This window comes from Lottia gigantea (genome assembly GCF_000327385.1).
Source record: "Lottia gigantea unplaced genomic scaffold LOTGIsca_3, whole genome shotgun sequence".
NCBI classification, from domain to species: Eukaryota; Metazoa; Mollusca; class Gastropoda; family Lottiidae; genus Lottia; species Lottia gigantea.
The window spans coordinates 4,300,151-4,325,902 of NW_008708986.1; the positions used below are offsets into that span (position 1 = coordinate 4,300,151).

General features: G+C 34.1%; 3 protein-coding genes across 3 annotated transcripts in view; all 3 read left to right on the forward strand.

Moving 5' to 3' along the window:
* Nucleotides 1–10,871: 10,871 nt before the first annotated feature.
* On the forward strand, nt 10,872–11,510 carry LOTGIDRAFT_74929 (hypothetical protein; the record flags this gene model as incomplete). Its single annotated transcript, XM_009057026.1, has 1 exon — nt 10,872–11,510. A coding segment is annotated over one exon (639 nt), but the record flags the coding sequence as incomplete, so codon positions are not given.
* A 3,368-nt stretch (nt 11,511–14,878) lies between these two features.
* LOTGIDRAFT_228644 (hypothetical protein) lies at nt 14,879–17,323 on the forward strand (the record flags this gene model as incomplete). Its single annotated transcript, XM_009057305.1, has 1 exon — nt 14,879–17,323. One exon carries the CDS (start codon nt 14,879–14,881, stop codon nt 16,073–16,075), a length of 1,197 nt encoding a protein of 398 aa, XP_009055553.1. The 3' UTR covers nt 16,076–17,323.
* Nucleotides 17,324–24,515: 7,192 nt separating this feature from the next.
* LOTGIDRAFT_153411 (hypothetical protein) overlaps nt 24,516–25,752 on the forward strand; it is a gene marked incomplete at both ends in the record, with an annotated part of 3,007 nt that continues 1,770 nt past the window's right edge. Inside the window, 2 exons of the mRNA XM_009057306.1 lie at nt 24,516–24,561; nt 24,984–24,988. Of these exons, the coding sequence (XP_009055554.1) occupies nt 24,516–24,561; nt 24,984–24,988 (51 nt within the window). The remainder of the gene's footprint in view (nt 24,562–24,983; nt 24,989–25,752) is intronic.

The following is a 25,752-nucleotide window of genomic DNA, read 5'->3' on the forward strand; positions in this document are numbered from 1 at the left end:
GACGAGATAAGGGATGAGGCGTTATCAGGTAACATTTATATTGTACATATTTAGTGATTGTTATAAGCAGAACTTGTTTGGGATAAGAAGTAGTTTTGGATAACAGTGGCAGCATGTGTTCAAGTCTCCATAATAATCCCATGCTGTCAACACTGTTGTCTCCTATTTCGGTAATATCGCTGGTAAATATTTGCTCTATCTATTGTATACATATCAATTTCTGTACTCCCTGAAATTATATTTCGCAATCGCTTACTGACACCAAGTGGTTTACTGTTATTGCCTCTGGTTGCTCTGAGTGACGTGACATATTGCGAAACTTGTTGCTCATCGATAAAAACGTATTGAAAAAAATTTAAAAGCCACACGTTCGTCATCCGATCGAGAAATCGTAACTTGGTCTCAGAAACATTATTTTTTTTTCATCAAAATCAGTGTGTCGAAAATTGAAAATCCATGTGTGTCCAGAATTATCCGCGTATTTTGTAGAAATTATGGTATTTCCGGCAATTCTAGTAGTTCTGAAGACTATTTACATATATTCAAGACTCAAAATGGCGAACCATTCCTTTAACACATAAAGTGAACATTTCATGTGTGGCTGCCTCAGTGAATTTAATTAAAATCGTGTCCAGGGAGAATAATAAACCTGTAGCGACGTGGTTATTGTTATCACAACGATGCACTTCCGGCACCTTACTCATTTCCGGTGCAGACGACGTCGTACTCGATTTTTGTAACTGTAAAATAACAATTCCCAGGACACTCGACCTTGTTTCCTTGTCTTATTTAATCAATTAAAACTTGGGTTGGTCACATATTTTCTGAGACTTGATACATGTCATATAAATGCCTCTGTTATAGACAATGATCCAGTCATTTTACGTCGACAATCAACAACAGAAATCGCAACAAAAATGAAATGAATGGAGTTTTGCGTCCTACTTTTCTACACCTTGTGGGCTAATGAAGACGGACAACGCCATTCAGGGTGCCACGAGGGAAATTTTGCCAGGACAGCGACATTAGCCTGCTCTTTTTCGATTTCCAACTGTCGATGGATCTTTAACGTGCACAGCCTGTAGCAGACGGGGCCTCGGTTTATTGTCCCATCTGAACGACTAGACGATTTGTCAGCCCCTCTTACCTGCATCACTGACAGGGGGGGAAACCGGGTTGAAAAATCCGAAGGTATTATCTCGACCTATGCCGGGATTGAATCATGAACCTTCAGGTTATCGAGCAAGCGTCTAACTCACTGAGCCACCGCGGCTCCCTGAAATTGCAACAAAAATGGTTTTGGTGAGTGTCGAACATATATTCGAAATCGGACACAAGTCACCAGTTACGCCAATCGACCCGAACCAGACGTCGATTGCCTATCGAAAATTGATATTGATAATAATGTATATGGATCATACGCTTTCACACTTTGTATCGACAATATTTGAAAAATTATCATTACTGACATTTTATTGTCAGCAGTGTGTAATTCAAAATTACCCCTCTTGCGATAAAAAAAATAATAAATTATATAACGATGATCTGAAAAGAAAATGATTATGTATACATTTTACATTTATACCACAATTCTTAGAAATTCAAATCAAAATTGAACTAGTTGCTAATCAATTCTTCTAAGATTCTAAGGCTAGCAAGCATGCACCCCCCCCCCCCCCCCAACCCCCCCTTCATATCCAATGGAGAGCTAGTGTAAGAATGTTATCACAAGATCTTTGTCCTTTAATTCCATATAACTTCTGTAATATGATCGAAGGAAGAAGTGTAGTGAAAGGTTTGTTGATATCAATATGGTAAAGGAAGGTGATAAAGTTAAAATATATCACGCTTCCTTACATATGGTTCGCAGACATGATTTCAGAGATATATAATGACACATAAAGGTGGCAATCGGCCTAATATTCATGTTCGGGTCATTTTTATGGAAGCCCATTGCTGCAATTTTACACGTTTGTCTTTTCTTGAATTTTTCTCCCTTTTCATCAATACCAATGTAAATTGAGAGTTTTAATTTGTCTTTTCAGGTCGGTGCATTCCATTTAACATTCCAGTGATGCAATGACGTCATATTCCCTGTGCTTAAAGATACACTGGTATGTAAATAAATCTTAAATTAAAATGTTTCAGTTTGGGTTAAAAAAAAACGTTTCTCCCATTCGACCTGAAGTCATTTTATCACTGATTTCTGATACTTTGATACATATAAATATGACATCCATTGTCGATTATATTTACCAAAACGAATTTTCTAGGTATTATGGGTATCTGACTTAATATTCACTAAGTTGCAGACGCAAAAAATCGCTTACGAAGTTGCTGAGTTTGAGTTTGGGTTACATGTAAGCAGAAAGTTAGATTTGTTAGGGATTTCTATACTATTTGTCATAGTTTGAGCTTGCGTTTGAGTTTGAATTTGCGTACACATATAATCGCTGCTTTATTCATTATCTTAAACAAAATATTTCTGTCAAATCGTATACTAGGGGTAAAACTAAATCACTGGGCAAGAGCTTGGTGTTGTTGACTTTTCAAAACCATCATACTGAAATGTATATTAAAATACCGTTTACAGCTGGAACTGCAGACTTTCAAATTCAGTGTTTTGATGTCCAAAGGTTGCTTAAACATTACGGTGTATTCAGCTTATATTTCATAACCAAAAATGAGAAGAAAATGTGGGACCTGTTTCTAGGTCCATGGATGCGTTCAATATTTCCAGTAGAATAACAGTAAAATGTGGAGAAAGTTAAAAGGCGGAGAGTCATAGAACAGTCATATTGTTGGCTTCATCCGATGCGCTCTTTAAGTTTGTGGGTAAGAGGTGTTTTAGTGAAGCTGTGAAAGTGAGTCGACCTATAGAATATTAAACATATTGATCTAATCAACATCGTACTATTAGCCAAAATATCGAGGTTAAAAGAACACATTTTTTTATCAGAATCTGGGTCGAGACTAAGAAAAGTTATGATTTATCATAAAATAAAACCAGATGGATTTTAGGATGTAAAGTTTGGTGAAATCATATCTCTACATATTTATCAATCCATAACTACTGTTATCGCCCAACATACTGGTACCATTTGTTCGACTTAGACCACCTCACTGTTTCATGAGATATTGGAGCATCCGTCCTTGTAACAGATCGAACGGAGGGGGGTGGGGGAGGGGGGAGAGTGATCAAAGTATGACTAAGGGCATGATAATTTTTATATTTAACTAGACAAAAAGATGTAGATTGCGGAAATGTGTCGAAACTGTCAACATATTTTGATAATGATAAGTATTAAATTGAAATATGATACATTTAAACTAATTTCTGTCCTTTTATAAAACCGGGCGCCAATAGGAAATGGACGTTTGTCGCTTCTCAAGTTTCGCCTTTTCTAGCTGCTATTAATTTGCACCACGCCTTTGGATTGATCTAACGTATATATTATTGAAAGGTTGGTATGGCTACTGTTCTTTTGTTAAGAAAGCATATCGGCCATGGGAAAAAGTTTCTTAACCACATATGATTTAATGGACCTATCTTTTGGTGTAGAAATCACCAAGTCATCACATGCGAGATAGTACTAAGGTCCGAGATATCCCAAACTGTACCGGCCTCGGGGAGATACATTAGAAATCAAACGCGCTTATAAATTGGGAATTTTGTATTTCTTTAAAGAAAGCAGTGTTGAAAACCTCCCCCCAATCCTGTTTTCTTGAATGGACTTAGTGTATATTTAGTGTTCAGACTAGAAAAAACATCTCTGATACTATCTGTATATACCTAGGGCTGCTAAAGGTCAACAAGTTTCGGACTAATGCAGTCAATATTTGTGTGTAGCTTGGAAACATGTGTATATGAAGTGTGTTAGTAGTGTAAATTGTTTTATTTAGGGTATGACCTGTATCGCCCTAGCTATTAGTTTTATTGTCTTATGGTAATTTCTCTATTTATCTAACAAACTGACCACGACTTGTCTAATTTTAGACACCATAAAACAAATCACCTGGCAAGGAGCTATAAAGAGACAGCCTAGTTGACGGCTAAATGTCCAGATTGATGTTGACGAACAAAGTGGACGATATTGTGGGTTCATGGTAAAAAAGAATCGAACTAAAGGAAATATCAATGAACATTGCAGTCAATTGCATTCAGTCCTTGTGAGGATTGTAAGAAAAAAGCACATGACGATAGCCTAGGTTCTCTTTCAATTAGTATCTTGTTTCGACACTTTTTTGCTCCTGTCATAATCTATAGTGAACTGACATTGTAGAAAAAGCAAGTAAAATCCATTTTAGTTGACTAAAACGAGTTAAAATGTAACTGATACTTCTGGTTTGTCTGTATAAGTTAATATTCATAAAGCCGGAAGTGGCGATATTTAGACTAACGTCACTTCCGGTCATTCAATTGTTTGATGCTTATTCAGTTTGAGACATACGTGAAAAGTACGAAGGATAGTTGAAATAGCTTGAGAGCTGGAAATGCAAACAACTAGCTGACTATGTCACTTTGATACGCCATACGGCTCTTTTCTTACACGAACTGAACACAAAAGAACGCAAAAAAGAAAAATAAATAGCTAGTTCGAAGAACGCCCTGCAATTACAAAGGTATAAATTAACATAAAAAATGAAGTTATTAATCTCGATGCCGAATCTCTGACACCAAAAGAATTCAATTGAATCGTCAAGAGTTATTGACACGTGTAATAAAACAATAATGAATTTGTTATCTTCTATAAATATAACATTTATAAAATATGTCGCCACACCCATACCAAACTATCTGATTTTATTATGTCACAAACTGTCACACCAGACTGCGTTAAGGGATCAAATGACAAAAAATAATCGGCATTTATAATTATTCAATATTGTGATCAAATTCAGTGGCTCATCTACCACACGGACTGGTTGAACAATGTCCACGAGCCCCTACCCCCAGACAAAGTGCAGGAGAGCATAATATATTGTATCGTAAATTCCGGGGGGGGGGGGGAGCCACTGCTCGATATGACCAATTTCTAATCGTTATTCTAATGACCCTATTTTGAAAAACAATTTAACTTAATTTGAACAGCGGAACTTTCTACAGGGCAAGAAAATGCTCAGATGTGCTTGCGTCCTTTAACAACATATATGTTTCTACAATATGATCCGTAAAAGTATAAAGTACAAGGAAACAACCTCATTCACCAAAGACAACTAAAAACACACCTCTATCCATGACCAATTTTGCATTCTTCAATCTTACACCGATAAGATTAAATTCCCACGAGTACTTTCTCAGACAGAAATATCATGATTTCGACTTTAACCTCAAATGCACCCAACACATCATAACCAAACGACTTTATGGTTTGACAGATTAATATATTTAGTCTATAATTGTCCATCAATCAAGACCAATCAAATCGATTGAATAATACTGATATTTAATTTATTAGTTTATACATTACGTAAGGAAGGGTCGGCTTATTCAAGAGTATGACTTTGATTACATTCTGGAAGGCCATGATTTGATAAAAGTGCAGTGTGGAATAGAAATATGTGGGTGATGCTTTTCACCCAAAGTGCAGGTTCTCTAATAAAACGCAATAACATGACCGTATATGATATGGAACGTGTCATGTCACTCTGCCAGAAAATTTCCGTACCCTGATGGAATAGAATTCTTTCCATATTCAAAAGGATACGAAATTTGAAAGTCAGTGGGCCAAAGTCAAGGAGGGGGGAGGGAGGGGGGGCATAATATATTGATAGTAGTTGAAATACTGAAGATACTTGGCAAGATGTCCCCATCTTTTTCTCTCGTTCAGATGGTCATGTACACCCTATCGGCATCCACCACACCTGACTGAACGTCCTACTACTAGTTCAGCTAATCTTTTATTCGTATGAGACGTGTAGTAAAGAAATTCCACAGTCAAGTATAGTAGGAGTGTCCGCTTTATCTTATCAGACAAAATGGGGTTGGGTGTTGTGGACTTTATATACTTTATGACTTTATATATCAACTAAATCATTCACTACTGTCACTACTGGCTAATACTACCAGATACTACTCATATTACTATTTTTAATCGCAATTCACTGGTAATTTTCCTATATATTAGTATGCCAAACATATTAATACATGTAAAGACAAGAAATGCTAACAATAAAATTCTATTTAAAAGACTTTTGTATAAACTAATCGTATTATAAGATTCTATGCAGCATAACATTCGTTAAAATTTCATTGATCTTTGGTTGAATGGAATCGAATTAACATTTAAGCGATTTCCATTGTATGTTCAAATCGTAGTCTCATTAGGACAGACACTTTGTGTAATGAGGTGGATTATTCCCAGATATACTGTTAATTGCACTTCACTGGTTACTTGCACCTTCTGAGCAATCCAAAAGAGTAGGATTTGTGATTAAGCTCCACATATATCCCTCAAAATACTTCCTATACAACAGTCCATAGTTATTGTTAACATGTATTTGTTTATGGGCGTGTTCCAATTCGCAACGTTTACTCGGACAATTCAGGTATCTTATCATTATATGAGGTCACGATGATTGACGGCAGTTGAGATCTAGCTAGATCTGTAATAGTAAGTGATTTGAGTATATGATAATATAGATCAAAGTATATGTCATGTGATAAACCATGTGCCGTCCATTATAGTAGCGGTTACTGATATTTTGATTTCTTGTAGACTTCCCCTTCTACTGTGGACTTTTTTTTTAGCTTTCTTTATAACTTTAAGGTAAGAATATTATTTTGGTTCGTATTCCTATTCAAAAATAATAATTTTAATAGTAGTTCGGTAACTTTTTACTTTTTGAAATTCTACGTGTATAAATGTACGATAATTATCGATAATTTGTAATTTACTCAATGTCCAATTTAAAATTTGGTTTATTTTCTCGTACCACCATTTGGAATGAAAAGTCTACGTCTAGTTTGTCTACAATTAATTTTAGATTTGAAATTAACAGTTGATGACAGTTTCACACTATTTCCATCCATCAACTGACGGATAAGAACAGATTCGTGATAAAATTCGTATGACGTCATTTAACTTTAATTTTACTTCAGTAGTTTATACCAAATCGTTTTATATTGATAAGAAACTCAAAGCCGAATTTCATTCTAATAAGTGATCAAGTAGAATGGAATCTGTAACTAAGTTTCCTATATAAAAGTCATTATCTGAACATATGGTTTGAAATTGGAATCTGAACAATGAAAGCGAGCAAATTGAACAGATTTTATGAAAACGATGTGTTGTAATCAAGGAACTTAGTTGTAATAGAAAACGGATTCCCGTTATCATTAAGTTAACTTGCGAACTTTGCTATAAATCATTTAGTTAAGATAATGATTTATGTAAACTATTGGAAAATTCCTATATAACCATTGTATGATTAATATTTTCTCTCCAATGCAGTTTTAAAGTTCAACTATAAGATCGATTTTTTCAATCATTTGCAATATGTTGTTTTTTCTCACCTTCACACCTCTTCTTATTCTGATTTCATACGATAGTAGGCCTACATCTTCACGATGTTAAAGGAACAGGTGAGCCATATTGGTAGTTTTTTTTAGTTTGAATATATGTAAATAGTCTTCAGAAGTACCAGAAATGTTAGAATATCGAATAATCCCTTAAAAAATACCTAAAACTAGGAATTTTACTCACTATTTCGATACATGTCTTTTCTACATATGACGAGTCGTCATTTTAACATTCATACGCGAATAATTCTGGACAAACATGGATTTGAAGGCTCAAATTTCGACGGAGAGCTATGAACGTTATCATTGATTGCCTTAGCTAAAAAATCCCGTTTTTTTTAAACTTAAGGTTCGATTGGTCAAAAAAAATGGCGCAACTGTCCCTTTAAGCCATCAAAAACTTCATTTTATACCTCGACTGCTATTTTCTGTCGAAAGCTCTCATTGACCGTAATTACTAGCGTTCAATAAAACAAAATCGCTTCATTTACAAGAATAATGGCTAACGCAGTCAAGGTATAGGATAGTTCGTAATAGCTTGATATTGTGAAGATAGCACTACTCTGGTGGAATTTACTTTTAAAATCGTACAGGATTCCAAAAGCATAACGAACTTAAATACCTTACGTAATGCTTTTAAATAATTTTGGCTTTTAAGAAAAGCGGAATGTCCCTTAAAAACTGTATAATTGAATATTCTGAAAATATTCAAGTAAAAGATAAAAAGAAAACATGATTACATACATATTATTCTATCTGATTTTGGGCTCTCTCATAGGTCCGCGTTTCGATGTAATTTCTCTGAAATTTGATAATGACGCCTTTTTATTTGACCATAGAAATCAAATAATCAAATTCAGCCCTATGTTTACACATCGCTTCACCTGTACTCTATCAATATATTAGTTGATAAAGATTCAGTTATCCATTGTATATGGGTCAGACATAGTTTGTATATAAAAGACCTTCTTACAATAATTCTCACCTTATGGTCATAACAATGAAATGTCGACTAAGAGTAATCTCTTTTACTCTTTTAGTGAATCAAACTTGAGCGATGAGTTCAATGCGTCTTTCAGATAACTGCAGGTCTTGATTTGTTTGCATGAACAAATGTATCAAGATAATGCTATTTCATTATATTTGATATTATTACTGCTTTTATAACAAAGAGTAGGAATAATATCAGTTATGTTTTTATCGTATCATATTCAAGGATTGCGTGATGTGTGCATTTTTTAAAAAAAATGTTCGAATTTCGCGTGGACAAAATGACTCAATAAAATTTTTCACAATAGACTATGCTTACTCTTTTCGAAACACCTGTTGGTACTTCTCTTCGCAGGAGACCACTACTATACTTTTACTCGATTCTATGTACAAGATTTTGATTAACAGAATTAACTTTCTTGTCATGTATCATATATCAGATTATATGTATCATAAAGCAGCTATGCATCATATATCAGATATGTATCATATATCAGACATGTGATAGCTTATTCGAGAAGGAATTTTCACTGCTTCAGTAGTTAACAATGTAAATTTCACATATTTTGGTAATGAGTGGTAGACGTTCTGCAAAGTACACGGATCAGAGAATCGGATAGGATCTTTAAATATATGATATGTTTATGTGAAGTGCAAGCGATTAATTTCGTATCTAATCACTACTGGTATCAATTATGAAATACATGTACATATTTTGCACTAAAACTGCCTAGTAGGCCCTTTGTTACTTTGAAGAGTTGTCTATGAATATACAGAAACATAATATTAGACACCACATTATACCGTTTTTCATTATTTCAAGATGAAATTCGATTTACCGATTAAATAAAATAAATGTTTAAAAACTCCAATGATTCTAAATATATAGATCTTAAGAGAGTTCAGTATTCATTATTCAGATGCAATTGACCTATTCAAAATACAATGTACTTTATTTACTTATTTATAATTTTGAAAATGAATATTCCATTTTGTTATATATCTACTTTGAAAATCGTTAAAATCGAAAACACAGAATCAATTACTCTACCTACTTATCGAGGGACAGTTCAAACAACAAGGAGGGGTATATGGCAGTTGAATTGTTGTCTGAATGAAGATTGGGTGCCGTTTATTCTTATCTCCGTCCTTATTGTCACGGGGTCGCCTGACCGACCATCAAAGACAACAATTGCATCCACTCTTTGGAATTTATCGCAATATGAGCCGTATTTCCCAAAATATGAAGCCTTGAGTTCGGTACACTTTCCTCTGATTTTCGTAATGTTAGAAATTTAAAAAAAAAATTTATATAAACGCCGCAGTTCCAGAAAATAGGGAATCAAATCACTAAAGTTCCTTCGCATCTCGCAGGTTGGTAGGCTAGCAATTATATGAGTAAGAATATTTCGAACTCCAACTTACAAATCTAATTTAAATTCTCATCAAGTTTGGTGGTTTGTTATACAAACCCACCTTGTTCCGGTCCACTTTAAAATAAGCAACCTGATTATTTGACCTATTTAAATTGATTGGTACTTTAGATAAAACATTTTAAGGTCATATTGATAAAAGTTGATGTCGAAATGTTTTCATTTGCGTCCTTTCATTTTGATCATTAATTTTCATCTGAAAATTTTCTGTAATTTCGATCATTTCTACTTACTCAACCCAAGCAATGCGTGAAATTTGTTTCCATTCAGGCTGTTTTCTTCTGGAATTAAACCCTCTTATTGAAATCTTATTTGTGTTTTGTAATTCCAGGAGAAAGCAAGCTGATTGGTGAAAAAGCAATGGTTTATTATCAAAGTACGGTGTAAAGTCTGTGTTGTGTTAGTGTTGTGAAATTCGCCTCGATTGCGAATTATCCGATACCTTTAAGAATCAATGTTTCCGATAGTAGATTTAAAAAAATGTTACGGAAGAAAATACACAGAAAATAATTTGATTGGATAAAAAAAACTGTGATATGATTATGTAATAGTTTACAAGTTCTAAGTGCAATATATAAATCCCTTCTTCCGAAATGCATTGGAGATTTTGGACATGTTTGAAAAAAATGGAAAGAATTATTCTTTTAATGATATTGATATTTAGCTTGCTCTCAATTCTTTCATTAAATGAAGGGACAACACATCATTGGAACAAAATTCACCAAAATATGTTGGCTAAATTACCAGATTACTTACCTGATTCCATCCGGGGAAGTTTTGCTAATATCAGTCGGTATGGAAACGCATCTGCGTCGCGACTCTTTGCAACAACCACGAAATCCCCCGTTGTGGAATTAAAGGAACATTTTCGAGAATGGTTTGATAACCGATCTTTCGTGGAACCTTATAGATCGGAAAATAAAGATCACCCAGCTGTGTTTGATTACGTTATAACGAACTCTGGGCTTTGTGGTAACGAACCGGTCGATATATTAATATATTTCCATAGTGCCTGGAATAATAGGGGTAAGCGAAGATTCCTTCGTGAAACGTGGGCCAGTGTAAAAACATTTCACAACATATCTATTAAAACCATATTTATTCTTGGCAGTCCAAAAGATGCCAAACATCAGTTGACGATTGATTTTGAAAATGTTGTTTATCGTGATATTGTTCAAGGAGATTTTAATGATACTTTTAAAAATTTAACTTTAAAATCAGCTCTTGCCATTCAGTGGATTAATACACATTGTATGCAGACTCGCTACGTCATCAAAGCTGATGATGATATTTTCATCAATGTATTCAAAATTATTGAAGATCTCTTTCCGGTTTTGTCACAACGAAAGCAAACTGTAATGTGTCATTTTCACAAGGCTGGTCAGAGTGTCATAGTAAGAAATCCTAAAAGTCAATGGTACATTCCAAATGGCGTTTTTAAAGGGGTAAAACACTTCCCGCGCTTTTGTTCCGGATATGTCGCCATATTTACAAGTGACCTTATTCCATTATTATATAGATCTTCTTTTCAATCTCCTATAATTCCAGTTGATGACGTGTACATGTTTGGACTCCTGCCAAACAAGGATCAATTTATGAATTACATAGACATTCGTCAGAATCTAACATTGAATAAGAACCTGGCTTTAAAACAATATGCCGGAAGTGAGCCGTTAACTTATATTGGTGCCATTGCCTGGCAGTTGGAAACTATGGAAAAATATTGGGCTCTTACCTTAAATAGACTTACTCCCTGGGGGAAAAGACAGGCTAGAATTACATCAATACGTGCTAAAATGGGACCTAAAAGTTTAAGCTGATGTTTCCAATTAAAAGCTTTTGTTTTGTTATGAGTTTTTGTTTCACTTCATTCTCTGGCGTTTGAAATCTGGTTGTCTTCTATAACAAGTCACGTGTCTTATGCATAGGTATTGCATATAATTTAAAGGAGTATGTCCCTTTAATGCACACTAACTGGTCACACAAAAAATAATGTACATGATCATTGGCATTAATTTGATAAATATGTTCATGGCGTTACCATAGGACGACGTCATTATAAGCTTAACATGTATTTGTTGTAAAATATCTGTACAGCCGAACGCCTCCATTAACATAGTAAAGATTCACTATCCGTATCACTTTTGAAATAGAAAAATCCGATCTCTGGATAGATAATACAATGACATGAACTGGAATTAATATTGCTTATGTAACTTTCTTTACCATTTACAATCAGATGAGACTTTATGAAACATATCTTGGATTTCATTCCAATACTTACAAGCCACCAACTTATGAGGTAAATGTCTTGAAAACTATATTCAAAGTACCAATGTCAATGATGATTATTTACTTTCAAAACAATTTTAAAGTAAACTATAGTCACTGTGATGTCATTTCATTGTAAATTGGTGATTCTAACACATATAACCGGAATAAACGGACTACCAACAACTGCGATCAGAGCAGATTACAATAGGACAAGTCGAGAACCACCATCACCAATAAATTTAACTCATCAGCATACCGATTATATTTAGCAAAGTCGTCCAGTATCCAAGTGTCTTTGTGATTTTTATACGATCACATGAAGTGTGGATCGATGTTGGCGTCTCTCATGTCCGTCCGTTCACATTTTTTTTGATCTTCGTTTGGCTCATTTTGGATGAACAGTTTATGTGTTATTGTCCTTGATTTAGTAAAATACGCCAAATTTTACTTGTACACACAATAGTGGCTAAAGTTTTTATCTGATCTTGATGAAACTTAGTGTCCGTGTTAGATCTTGGTCAAGTAATTAGCGACTGTGATATCATTTCTGGTAGCTGCCAGTGGGTGTATGTTATCTTTCCTAGCAAGCTATCTTTTAATTTCTACGTCCCTTTTCATTTACACAATAATAGATAATATCAAATGATTTACATGGGGTTTGTGGTAGTGGGCTTACGATTAAAATCATTTCATCTAACCAAAGAGGTTAAATCATTTAAAAAGTTCCTGTACTTTTAAGACTTATTTCTTATTAAGCTTATTAAGTTTGAATTCTTGGAATCGCACGTCCATGTTCGTGTCCTACATTAATACGCAATATATGTCTGCAAATTAACATTGAAATTTTCATATTTTTCTCAATGCACACAACATGATGTAGCTGGTGTTCATTTACCAGACAAAGTCTAGAAAAGTAGAATGTAAAACTCCGTTCCATTTCAATATAAACTAGAGCCGTGCCACGGACAAAAATGGATTCAGAATTGGAGCAGTAATACAAGGACGTTATATGAGTGGCTACGTCCTACGTCATTTCCGGTTGGGCAAAAATGCGTCATTTTACATTTAAACAACAACGACACGCTCTTTATGACAGATAATGATGTCAGTTAATGTGTGACATATGCAGTTTTGGCTGGGCGCTCTGACCAGAATCGGAAAAGAAATAGTCATTTGCAAAACAATAATAAGCAGTCCATAAATGAATTTTTGTCTGCTATTTTGAGAATAAGCATATCTGAAAAGTATTTTCCATAAACTTGAGCTATGTTCAGCTGAATAATATTTTAAATTTAGTAAAATAAAAAACGATTGTAAGTACCAAGGAATAATTAACAATGTATAAAATCCTAACGAATATAAAAATCACCGTTTACAATAATCACTTGAATATACAGGTATATGAGCAGTTATTGCCCTTAAATGTGAGCATTTCACAACCTCTGTGTCCTACACCTTAAGGTCGGTAGTCAGACAACATTGTACCCTCTGAGTCCAGCAAAGAATTTTCCAAGTAGTCAAGTTTACCAGTACTTTTAATCCCTTTTGTATTAGACTTTGTTGTCCAGACAGTGCCAAAATGAATTTGCTTTTCCTAGTGCACGTTTTCATGTCGACTTGAGAAAAATGTGCTGTCATCATTTCTTCGGTTTGTTTTCTGGCTTATTCATATATTTTTAATATTTTTGTGTTAACAATGCTGTCATTTTGTTGCAAAATCTTCTTAGATTGTGTTAGGAATATTTTAATGTTATGTCCCTTTGCAAAATGGTTCAAAATTCGTTTTTAAGTGCTAATGTGGAATCTTTCGTGTAGCGCAAGAGGTAACGTGACTTAAAACTTTCTGGAATTTTGTACAACTGTTCTTAGATATTTTGTATTACAATTTCAAACATATTGTTCTCTATTTTTATGAGATTTATGACACTAGTAATGTTATACTTCTCCTGTATTTATGTATAAGGTATTATATTATTCATGATGCATATTGAATATATTGGATAGATGTCATATTTCTATATAAAACATCAAGAGTTAGTTTTATCACATTAATTAATCATATATTACATGTCATTATAATGGTGCAAAATGGTTTTATTTCATGTCTTTTTAGTGAGTTACATCACTCGAAATCCATGATCAAAATACACTATGTCAGACCAATTATTGTACCATGTGCGATTGTCGACGATCTTACTTATACACGTATATAGAATTAGAAATCCACACAATTTTAAAAGTGACACAAATTACAATCCAAGTTCAAGACTGGAATTGGATAAGGGAGTAACTAAAGGAATTTTTGAAACTTCGTTTTGGATATAAAGATGTTTCACTTCGATAAAAATGTGTTATATGACATAATAGTTGTATATTTGTTATTTCAGAATAAAAATGGTTTAAAATATTAAAATTCCAAGGTAAGCTTAATTCCGCCAATGACTTAAATCACTTTCAGCTTGCAAATTGTATCTTTAGCTAAATGCAAACCCTAAAAATGAAAAACTATGGATCTGCATGAGCTGTACAGCAGTGGAATTAAATCCACCTTAAACCATTTCAAAATGGCGAATTCCATTTAGAATATACATGTAACCTATGTGGAAATGTATGTAAACAGGTCTTTGCTTTTTTCAGATAAAGTCACAGGGCGAACATCATGGTTACCATAACAACAGCATTCACTAGGCCACAGCAAGTGATTATCGGTAGTCTGTTAGCAGCCATATTTTTACTCGCGTACTCCATCTTCACATTGAATGTCCAGAGCCACGTGGATATCAGTTTTGGGAATCTCAGAGTTGATGCCATTTATAAACATGCTCGACAACTTGCAGATGGAAGCGTGGAACTAACTTTAAATATTCCAAGTGGATCTGTCCCATTATCCAAATCCCACATATTAGCTTTAAGCGTCAAAGATGCTAAAGCAGATGCTGAGAAGAAGACATTGCCAAAAGATAGGAAAACGTCATATCCGTTAACTATAAATAGTCCTTACGTCATCAATAGTCCGGATGTTTGCAAAAACGTTAAAAATCTTGCATTTATTACTATCGTTCATACAGCGACGGACCATTTTGATCGTAGAAGGCTCATCCGCGAAACATTCGCCAACAAGGATTTGTTTAAAAATGTAACTAGTCGGATTGTGTTCGTATTTGGATTATCGCCGGATATAACGGTACAAACCTTGCTGGAAAACGAACAAACAATTCACGGAGACATCGTTCAAGGTGATTTTCTAGACACCTATCACAATCTTACTCATAAAGGTGTCCTGGCATTCCGTTGGGTGTCTGAATATTGTAATCATTCCAAACTTGTTGTAAAAATAGACGATGATATGTTTTTAAATCCATTTTCGATAGTACAAGATATCATTCCAAAATACGCGAATAAAAAGCGGTTTATGTTGTGTCATCTGCGATCTAAGGGAACTAGTGGCATCATGCGCGGAAAAAAGTACAAATGGCATGTGGAGAACGATCAATTCAAAGGGTATAAAAGCTACCCTGTGTCTTATTGTAATGGATACTTCGTTATTATTTCCCCTGAGATAATTTCACCAATGTACCGAGCATCATCATTTACGCCATTCTTTTGGGTGGATGACGTGTACCTGTATGGACTCTTGCCGTCAAAAATAGGTCATGTAGTCCATGAGAACATACGTGGCTTTTTGACGTTAAACATGAATCACGGAATAAAGTGTTATGCGGCTAAAACACCGTGTCCATATATTGCTGTGAACGCCTGGCAGACAACAGCAGTTGAGAACTTGTGGAGATCAACACTGGAAAAACTGACAAAGGAACAGAGAGCACTAGTCAATGATCGTTTTCTCATAACTTAATATCAGTAAAATTCTGTAGTGCCTTAATAAATACGTTGCCTAATATTTCATTTACAAATTGGTATAACTCAATGCCAGTTGTACCACTTTTGAGTTTTAACGGCATGTCTATTCATTCTTATTGAGAATCCCAAAAACAAAATAATAATATTCAACAAAATTTAATATCATTGCAATTCAAGGGAAATAATAAATATATGATAAAGCACGAATAAATAGTTGATAAATAGTGCATGGTGTGTTCTTGTTGTAGAGTAACTTAATTAAAAATCTTCAGGGTATTGATTGCAATGGATCTTAAAATAAATAATTGCCACGGAAATGACGAAATCAGGAAGTACGGAACATTTATAACAAAAATTAAAAATGGAAAACATCAAGTCAACAATTATATAAGCGAATATCCACAAAAGTAAAGCAGAAAATATGTAAACTTTAATGTCAAGTTAATATTATGCTTTACGGAGCCCCTAAGGCGCAATTGTAAACATATTTATTTATTATTTCGTTTAATCGAAATAATTATTTCGTTTAAACGTAATAAATGAAATAAATGTTATTTCGTTTAAACGAATTAATTATTTCGTTTAAACGAAATAATAAATAAATATGTTTACAATTGCGCCTTAGGGGCTCCGTAATGCTTCAATAATACCTATCAACTATTGAAATTTCTGTTATAAGATGACATATCTCTCAGAGCGTGTTTCTAATAAATAGAATACTATACTGTACTCGAATTACTAGATAGATATAGTTGCTTGTTCAGATACCTATTTAATGGTGAAACATACACACAATCATATAAGCATATATCTGCCCTGGAAGCTGTGTCATGCAGTTTGCTATAATAAATATATATATATATACAAATTTAGTTCGAAATAGGTATCAACGGGTAAATTCGGCGTCAGAACTTGACGCACTTCATTCAACACCAGCATTACCGTCTTTACCATCAGCAAAGTCTGCTAAAACACTGCTAGATGTTGATCTATCTAATGTACTTTGTATCATCCTAGTCAAGCTGCTACTCAAGGATGACGCTGCTCCGATCAAATTTTTACCGCTAATGGATTCGGAATTTGACGTGTGCTGCTCGGCTGAGATCTTCTGAGCTAAAGCAGCCAACTTGTCGGATGCACTATGAGTTGAAGACAGTTTTGGCAATGGACAAACTGTTTGACTATGGACCACGAGTTGTGAAACATTTGGAGTTTCTCGAACGATTGAAGATGACACAGCTTTTAATTTAGTCCACTTATGCCCATCACCCTGATTTGACTTGTTGATAGTATCTAAGAGAGCATCAAGATTTGCTTGCACAGCCGCCTCAAAATTCGTTATTGCCTCCCTTGTTTCGAGATCGTTAGTTTTTTTGAGATATTTGTCTTTCACTTTGCCTACTTCTGTTTTTCCTTCTTCTAAAGTACAGACTGGTTGTCCAGATAATTTCGAACTATTTTGAGAATACTTAAATATGTCTGCCGTTTTTCTGCAAGCTATCTGCATGGACGTCCTCATATCAGTCTTTGCCAGATGTAAAACCCCTTCTCTTAATGTCAGTGCATCGTCGTATTCTGTCTTGACGTCTTTAAATGTAATCACTTTTTCAACGGATCGAATATTACCATCATTATCAATGTATTCCAATTCAATCTTCAGAAAATGATCAGAATTTCCAATGTCGTTAGAATCCACGTCAAATGTGACTGAAAAATGTTTTTGGATCTCAGAAGGGAAATCATGTAAATAATACGACATCGTCTGATCCACAAACGACTGTCTTTTTCGACGCACACTATGTTCTTGACTACACTCTCTTTTGTTAATCTCGACACCTTCAGCTGGTACAATGTTCACAGTAACGGACTGGGCGACCGAGTATTTTCTCAACATGAATGGAATCATCATATTAATTTCTGGATTCTTAACTTTTGAGTCAATATAGTAGTACGCGTCATTGCCACAAAATTTGGACAACATGTACATAGCTTCGGACACATTACCCCCGGTTGTAATACATGCGATATTCACCCATTGGTCGGATTGAACTTCTAGTTCCGGTTTGACACTTCGGATTTGTTCACGTACCTCACCCACCAAAATGTCTGGTTCGACAGTGCCTTTATTGATTTCGCCATCTGAGAACACCATAATAACGTTTCTATACATAGATCTGAAATATATAAGTATTTTTTCAAGCAATTCCACTGAATTAAACCACTCTTTAACTATGCCAAGATGGTCTACGTGTCTAATTTAGGACATTTTTTTAACGCCTGATATAGTCATCACAAGAAAATTTTTTGGGCCGAAGACCTACTCACCTTGTGCCAGGATGTGTTTCGTGTAACATATTAATGGCAGTTTTCAGACCCGCTGACAGATCTGTTTTATACGAATACTTCTGATCCATTTTTTCAATAAACATATTCATTGACATCTGTAAAATATTAAAAAAAAATACTTATAAACATTAGTATGAATTTACCCGAAGCCAATCATTTGGCAATTAAAGTGACGTGATCGCCAATTATTGTTATCAAGTTATATTACCTTCGATTCTGCATCTACTTTTGTCAACGGCACGATGATTTTAGATTCATCACCAAACGTCACCAAACCAAAATAATCTTCATCCGATTCATTCAGAGAGTTTACTAGCTCAAATGCAGTTTTCTTCAACTTCGTAATCTTGGACTCCTGTCTGCTTCGTCCACATTTCAAGAGCATGCTTCCACTGACGTCGAACAGACAAACTACGCGGGTACGAACTTTTGATGTGATAGTTTTATTCAAGGTTGATAACTGTACTATACCTCGAACCTGGTGGGAAAAACATAAAATATGGATATTTGCATACGACGTTCCAAATTTGGTGTTGGTTTATAAGCTATCGCTTGGTGTGCTAAAGTTTGTGGGAATTTTTAATCATTTATAATGTTGATACTCCTTTAATATAGTTGTTATATTTTATGTTATGAAATAATAATAATGTGCGTAATTCAATGTTATTTAAATGAAACATCACCTTGTTATTTTCTGTTTCCAGCAAAAAAACATTGAAGTCTATAACCGAGTCGTTGGCATAAATCAATTTTCGTGGTCCAAACAGTGTCTTATATTTTTGTTGACTTTGTGTAGATACAGACTCTGCAATAAAATTAAATGGAATTCGTGGATTTGTAGCAGCAATGGTATTATTTGGAAATGATTCGAATTTATACCATTTCCCTAAATATAGGTTTAAATGGATTAGAGAATATTTGCTAGAAAAATCCATAAACAACTATCTGCCTACAAACAGAACGAAAACCCATCAAAACTACCGCGACGATACGCAGATATCAGTTGTTTGACTGAGTTTTTAATTAAGGAGTTTCTGATGTAAGACTCGTCAATAGTAAATTTTCAGAATTTGCAATCATCAATTTACTTAGCCTACTTGAAGAGGCATTCCGCTTTTTTGACAAAATGGTATGCTATTTATATCTATGCATCAGCTTGGTCAAACTGAACTTGTTTTAAAAGATTTAATAAAAAACGGGGAGTACCAATTGTTGATTAAGCAGTTTGAACTTGTGTTTGTCTTTATAATGACTAAATATTATCAGTTGAAACGTTTGGAATACGTATAGGAGATATATAGTTTTCCAAAAGCTAATGTAAACAATTAGTTTAAAAGGCGGGACCATGTTTACCACCGTTATTTAATTTATTATAAAACTTAATTCTAAAATATTTAAGGCTATTTACCTTTACATTTCCGTGCACCTTTGTTGATTTCAGAATATTCACAATTTTTCTCTAAAATGAAGTAATTCGAAGAAATTTTTAAGTTTGCAAGAATCGAAGATATTTAACTAAATACAAAAGGAGCTGACAGGCTCTACGCAAAGATATTTTCTATAGTTTTACAAAACGGTTCCTGTTACAATTTCCTTATATTTTCCTTAAGTGACTTTAAAAGACTAAAATATAACTGTCAATAGGTAGCGTGACATTCACTTACAGACCAACTTCATGATAAAATTTAGGTAAAGAAAAACTCATCATTACCTTTGTTTGAACGCAGCGTCTGGGTAGTAACAATATTGAAATTTCCCTGAACTTCTTGTCTAGGTGGTGGCTCCACTTGCTGCTGTCCTGCTGTAATATTGGCACAAACACTTTCTTATAATATTGTATACCCAATGACAGCATTGGTTGCGCCCAGACCTAAATATCATTTGCTTGTAATATCCGGGATTGAAAAGAATAATTTTCATGCCAGAACGTAAAAAGTAAAAAGGGGTCTCATGGAAGGTGAGGAAGTCCTTTTCAATATTTGAAGCACAATGAGGATAATATAATCTCAAGATATCTAAATTAAAAATGAATTAGAGGAGATGACCTTTATGGCTTGTGTCTTTGTGTATCACTATTATCACCCTTTGTCAAGAACTGCAAAATGTTTTACTGAATTTTAAGCGTGTGGGGACAACGACAAAATGACTTAAATTTATCCTACATGATGAACTAGACTAGGCTTAGCTTACTTGGTCTTGGGTAGAGTGGAAATGATCACTGAATACAAATTCACAGGTGAGTGTATTTTAATTATTGCCTAAATAAATTTGTAATGTTACCATTTTATCACTTTATAGATGTGTGGTATTTGTGGTCTGAAACTTAGATCAGTCTTGTCAAGAGTCATCTTTCTGTTTAGAACTCTTCTGTCTAAGAGAGTAGAAAAATTAATAATTTTTTTTATGGCAATGAAGTCCTCAAATTCATTTCTCTAATTCTTCAGGTTTAGCCAACCGCAATGTAAGTTTATACCCGATTACATAAGAAAACCTCCAACGATATGAAATATCACAGGATCCATAATTTCTATTGCAATTTTATATTTGTTCATGCTGTCTGAAAACATTTACCAAAATGTAAACATGTAAATATCAATTTGGACGCAATTCGCACTATAACAGGTCTTGTTCGGGGAACTTCCCACTCAGTTTTATACAAAGAGTCCGGCTTCTCAAGTTTAACCGATCGTCGCTTTTGTCACAAAGTAACTCTATTTTATAAAATGATTAATGGTTTAACACCTCAATATCTGAGAATTCTGGTACCACCTCATATTTCGATTGTAAACCCTTACCCCATCAGAAGCAAGCACAATTTTTCGCACTATTCCATGGAACACTGTAGCTTACAAATCATCTTTTCTCCCATCTACTGTACAAATCTGGAACAATCTGCCCGACTCTACGTAATTCTTCTTCCCTCTCCCCTCTCTCAGCTTAAATCCCTGCTTGTAAAATTTACCTCAAAATCCTCTGTACCATTATATTTCTACTCTGGCGACCGTCCATCACAAATAATACATACCAAACTACGTCATTATAAAAGTCAACTAAACGCTCACAAATTCTTAATGCACATATCCGACATTCCATCCTGTTCATGCGGCCACACCTTTGAAAATTCTGAACACTTTCTTCTCTACTGTCGCAACTTTTCAAAACAACGAAACAATACAATTAATCTTCTCCCTATTCATTTACGTTGCATATTAACACTTCTTAACGGCAATCCAAAATTATCTTTAGAAACAAATCTGTATATCTTTCAAACTGTTCATAACTTTATATCATCTACAAAACGTTTTGACACCTAGCTAACGCTGTCGACGTATGGCCTCCGTTTTAAAACGAAGATTATTTTATTTTGATTAACGATAAACACCCTCATCCCCTCTCAACTATTTTCATTTGTCATTATCAATAACATTTTATTCACCAATGAATTTGTTCGGCCCTATTCCCTTTCCTTTTGTAAATATGTTTGTCACTTCCTGTTTTGTTTCCAATGTACATTTCGCTGCTGTCAACTCCTACATTATGTAAGTTATACTTTTATCATCTGTAAATATTCGTATTGGTAACAGATTTATATAAGCTTCGGCTTGTTTCTGAAACCAACATTAATCTATAGCATATGTATGATTTTGTAAATTATCAATAAATATTGTTTAAACAAAAAAAAAATGTAAACAAACCCGACAAAGTGGCGCCAAATTATGCATAGATCCCTCAAGTCAGTTTTCCCACCAACTTTGTACATGTGACACTATATAAAATGTTTGTACCTACTATTAATAACATTTGCAATGTCTTATTGATGTCAAACTGTGCAACCTGCTGTTAAGAAATTATTTTGTACGGCCACCCATGACTGCTATACATAAGTGTGTCATTGCATCATGCTCTTAAGTTCCATCTACTTTCTTATGCCTTTACTATTTTATTATTTTTAATTTATAATTTCTTTTTCTGTTTTTGTACATCCTCGCTTTTTCAGCCTTTTATGGTTATGATTGCACCAGAATAAAAGGAATGAGAATTTTGTCATTAATATTCTTGTCAATAAACCTTAACCGTTTACACTCAATGTTAGGACCCACCACGTGGGCGAGGCATTACAAAATTCGTAAACGAGGGCAAATTGGACACTGGATTTCTCGAACTAAAAGATCCAGTGCCCTACTATTACTACACTACTACAGTACGTTAGCACAACAAATATTTTCTCATTTTAAATTTATCTTTTCAGGTATGTCACCTTTTCCCTTTCTTTAGAGTTTCTGCCATTATTTACCAGCTAAAAGTTACGGAGCATTATGAGACTTGACCTGACTTTTGAACGAGCAACAATTAACTGTGCACATCAAAAACAATTAGGCCTTATAATAATGATTAGAGTTGCATCATAAACAGTATTGCGCTGGATGATGGAGTCCTATAACCATGTGGAACACTAAAAAAAGTGAAGTAGTAGCATTACTGGACCACAGGTTCTGTCAATATTAATAAAATATGGGCAATGTGGAGAAAAGAGTGTCAACATAAATAAAAAAAGACATTAGTTAAATCCGAATTAGTTAAATCAGAACGTTATGAAGATGTCATTAGTTATGAGAATGTCATTGAAAGATGTGTTAAAGATGTCATTAGTGATGAGTATGTATTTCAAGTTCATCATTTGTTTTTATGCAAGAGATTGTTTTTATACGCCCACATTTTCAGTTGTATGTATAATTAAAGGTGTAGTAAACATCATTTTCTCTGATTATTTTAAATGCACAAATAATACCAATAAACACATAAAGTTGAAATGTTTTGTTATTTTACAGTAAAATGAAAACGATTTCTGGCAACAGATTTATTACCAGAATATCCTTTTTAAAATTCTGTTTTTTTACAGAACTGGAAGGAAAAATTCCGGCAGCAGATTTACCAGAATATTCTTCCTATTTTTCTGTTAAATTACAGGAAATATTAGAAAAATTCCGGCAGCAGATTTACCAGAATATCCTTCCCATTTTCTGTTAATTACAGGAAATATTATTAGTCATTCTGTAATTTAACAGATTTTGTCGTAAAATATTTCTGTTATTTAAAGCAAATATTTTACAAGAAATTCTGTTATATAACTGAAGGCAAAATTTAAATTCTGGTAAATCAGCTGCCGGAATTTTTTCTGTTAATCGAAGGAATTTTTTTTTACAGTGATAATATACCTCGCTCTCCCACAATATACGCCAAAATATGAATGGGATGCTAAATGGGAAAGAAGCACAGAAACTTACCTGGCCAAAGTTTGACATATTCATCTTCATTATCGTCGTTGGTTGCCATAATTCCTGTAATCGTCGGTCTGTCAACTATTGTCTGTGGGTTGCCAACTGCGGCCATTGTTTTAAGAATAATTTATGTCCTGGTTGAAGGAGGAAGGATTATATACTAATCAATCTTCACACATTTCCTATCGACTTCCGTTATCACGACAGATATCATGACATCTGCATTTCCGGAGATTAATGTTACTTCACTATAGAGCAGCATATATTTATTGTCAATTGATAACTCATTAGGGCTCTGTAAATTTAGGCCTATGTTTTTCTGAATAATAACTCTATTTCAAAGAGATCGTTTCTTGGTTACTAACAACCGTTCCAAAACAAGGACTTCACTGCTTAATGAAGCGAGACACGATAAAAATTGAATAGTATAGCTTGCATATCCCTTCCTTATAATAACTATTAATTCAGATCCTGAAAAAAGCGAATTAATATATTATAACAATTTGTTTATTTAAAAAATCCTATACGTTATAAAATGCCACTGACAACTATAGAGCATTGGCGGAGGGGCCGAGTGGGGGTCACATAATTGTCGAAGGTTTGTAGGTAACATCATATGTCAGGATTTATAAGGTCATGTATTTACTTGTATTCACATGTATGTGCGGTAACATCATAGGTTTGTAGGTGACACCAAAAAAACAGGACTTTTACTACCAATTACGTCATTGTATCTACTTTGAACATTCTCATGCATGTGCAGTAACATAACGTTTGTAGGTAAAATCACGAGTCAGGACTAAATACGTCATGTATCTACTTGCAACATTTACAAGTATGTACGGTAACATCAAAGGTTTGTAGGTAACATCATATAACAATGGATCTTATTTGGCTCCGCCACTGTAACAGTGCTATATTATGTATAATCATACACTTGTGTTCAATTCAAATTCAACGGAGTGTATCGTGTGTACACATTTATAGATATTCAAAAGGAAGGTAAATGGAGGGGAAATTTTAATTTTAAAAGTTTTTGCCAATAGTTATCAATGCATGGTTAAAATATTTCTACAAAGAATGTGTAACTTATTTTATGCATAGCTTATCTAGGGACTAACAAAACATCTGAATATAATGTTCTAAATTGTTTTGGAACACAATCACTTCGACAATACATAGTTTTACATAGCATATAGTGTATGGTCTATTTATTATAAAACTAGCCTATTAATATATAGCTAAAATATGGCTAAGGAAGTATATTATTATTTTCAGTACTGGTACCAAGAATCGATGTCGACTTTTAACAACCAACTAAAGCCTAACCATCGATTCTTGGTTCTGATAATATCAACCATTCTATTAGATAATAACTATTATTGACAAATTCCATTCAAATATATGCATTTTGCATTTGGTATTTGATTTATTTTGATATTTTACTCATTTTAACTTGAATGGAATCAAGACGATTCAGTCATTCAATGGTGAGAGAACAGCAAGTTAAAATGCAGTGTAAACAAATTTGTAGGCTATCATACGACTACTAATTAGGAAAACCAAAAATTCTTACCAATCATCGAGTGTTAAAACAAGCTTTTTATTTGAAATTATTTTCCCTCCACATATCAGCCTTGGTCTCACATGATTTATGATCAAAAAAACCCATTGAATATACCCGAAACTGATAGAACTTGGCCAGTCAAAAATGTAGCGAACGAATGAACCTGTAAAGAAGTCCCTTTATAATTTACCTTATTATAAATATATTGAGGAAGTATAAACATGAATAAAGATATAAATAGATCCATAAACTAGTTTTTACTCAAGGTTACATCTATATAGGCACAGTTCAATAGAACAACAATCACTGGTTATTTTCACTTCTGCATCTGTTGGTCGGGTTGTGCCGTTAAAGCTTTAAATCGGTATAGTAAAATATCCCACTGTCTTCAGGAGATGGTGTCAGCTTACACTGTTTCTCGTAGCCTACCGTTTAAAGATCATGGTTTTTTTGTGGGGGGGGGGGGGGGGGGGGGGGGGG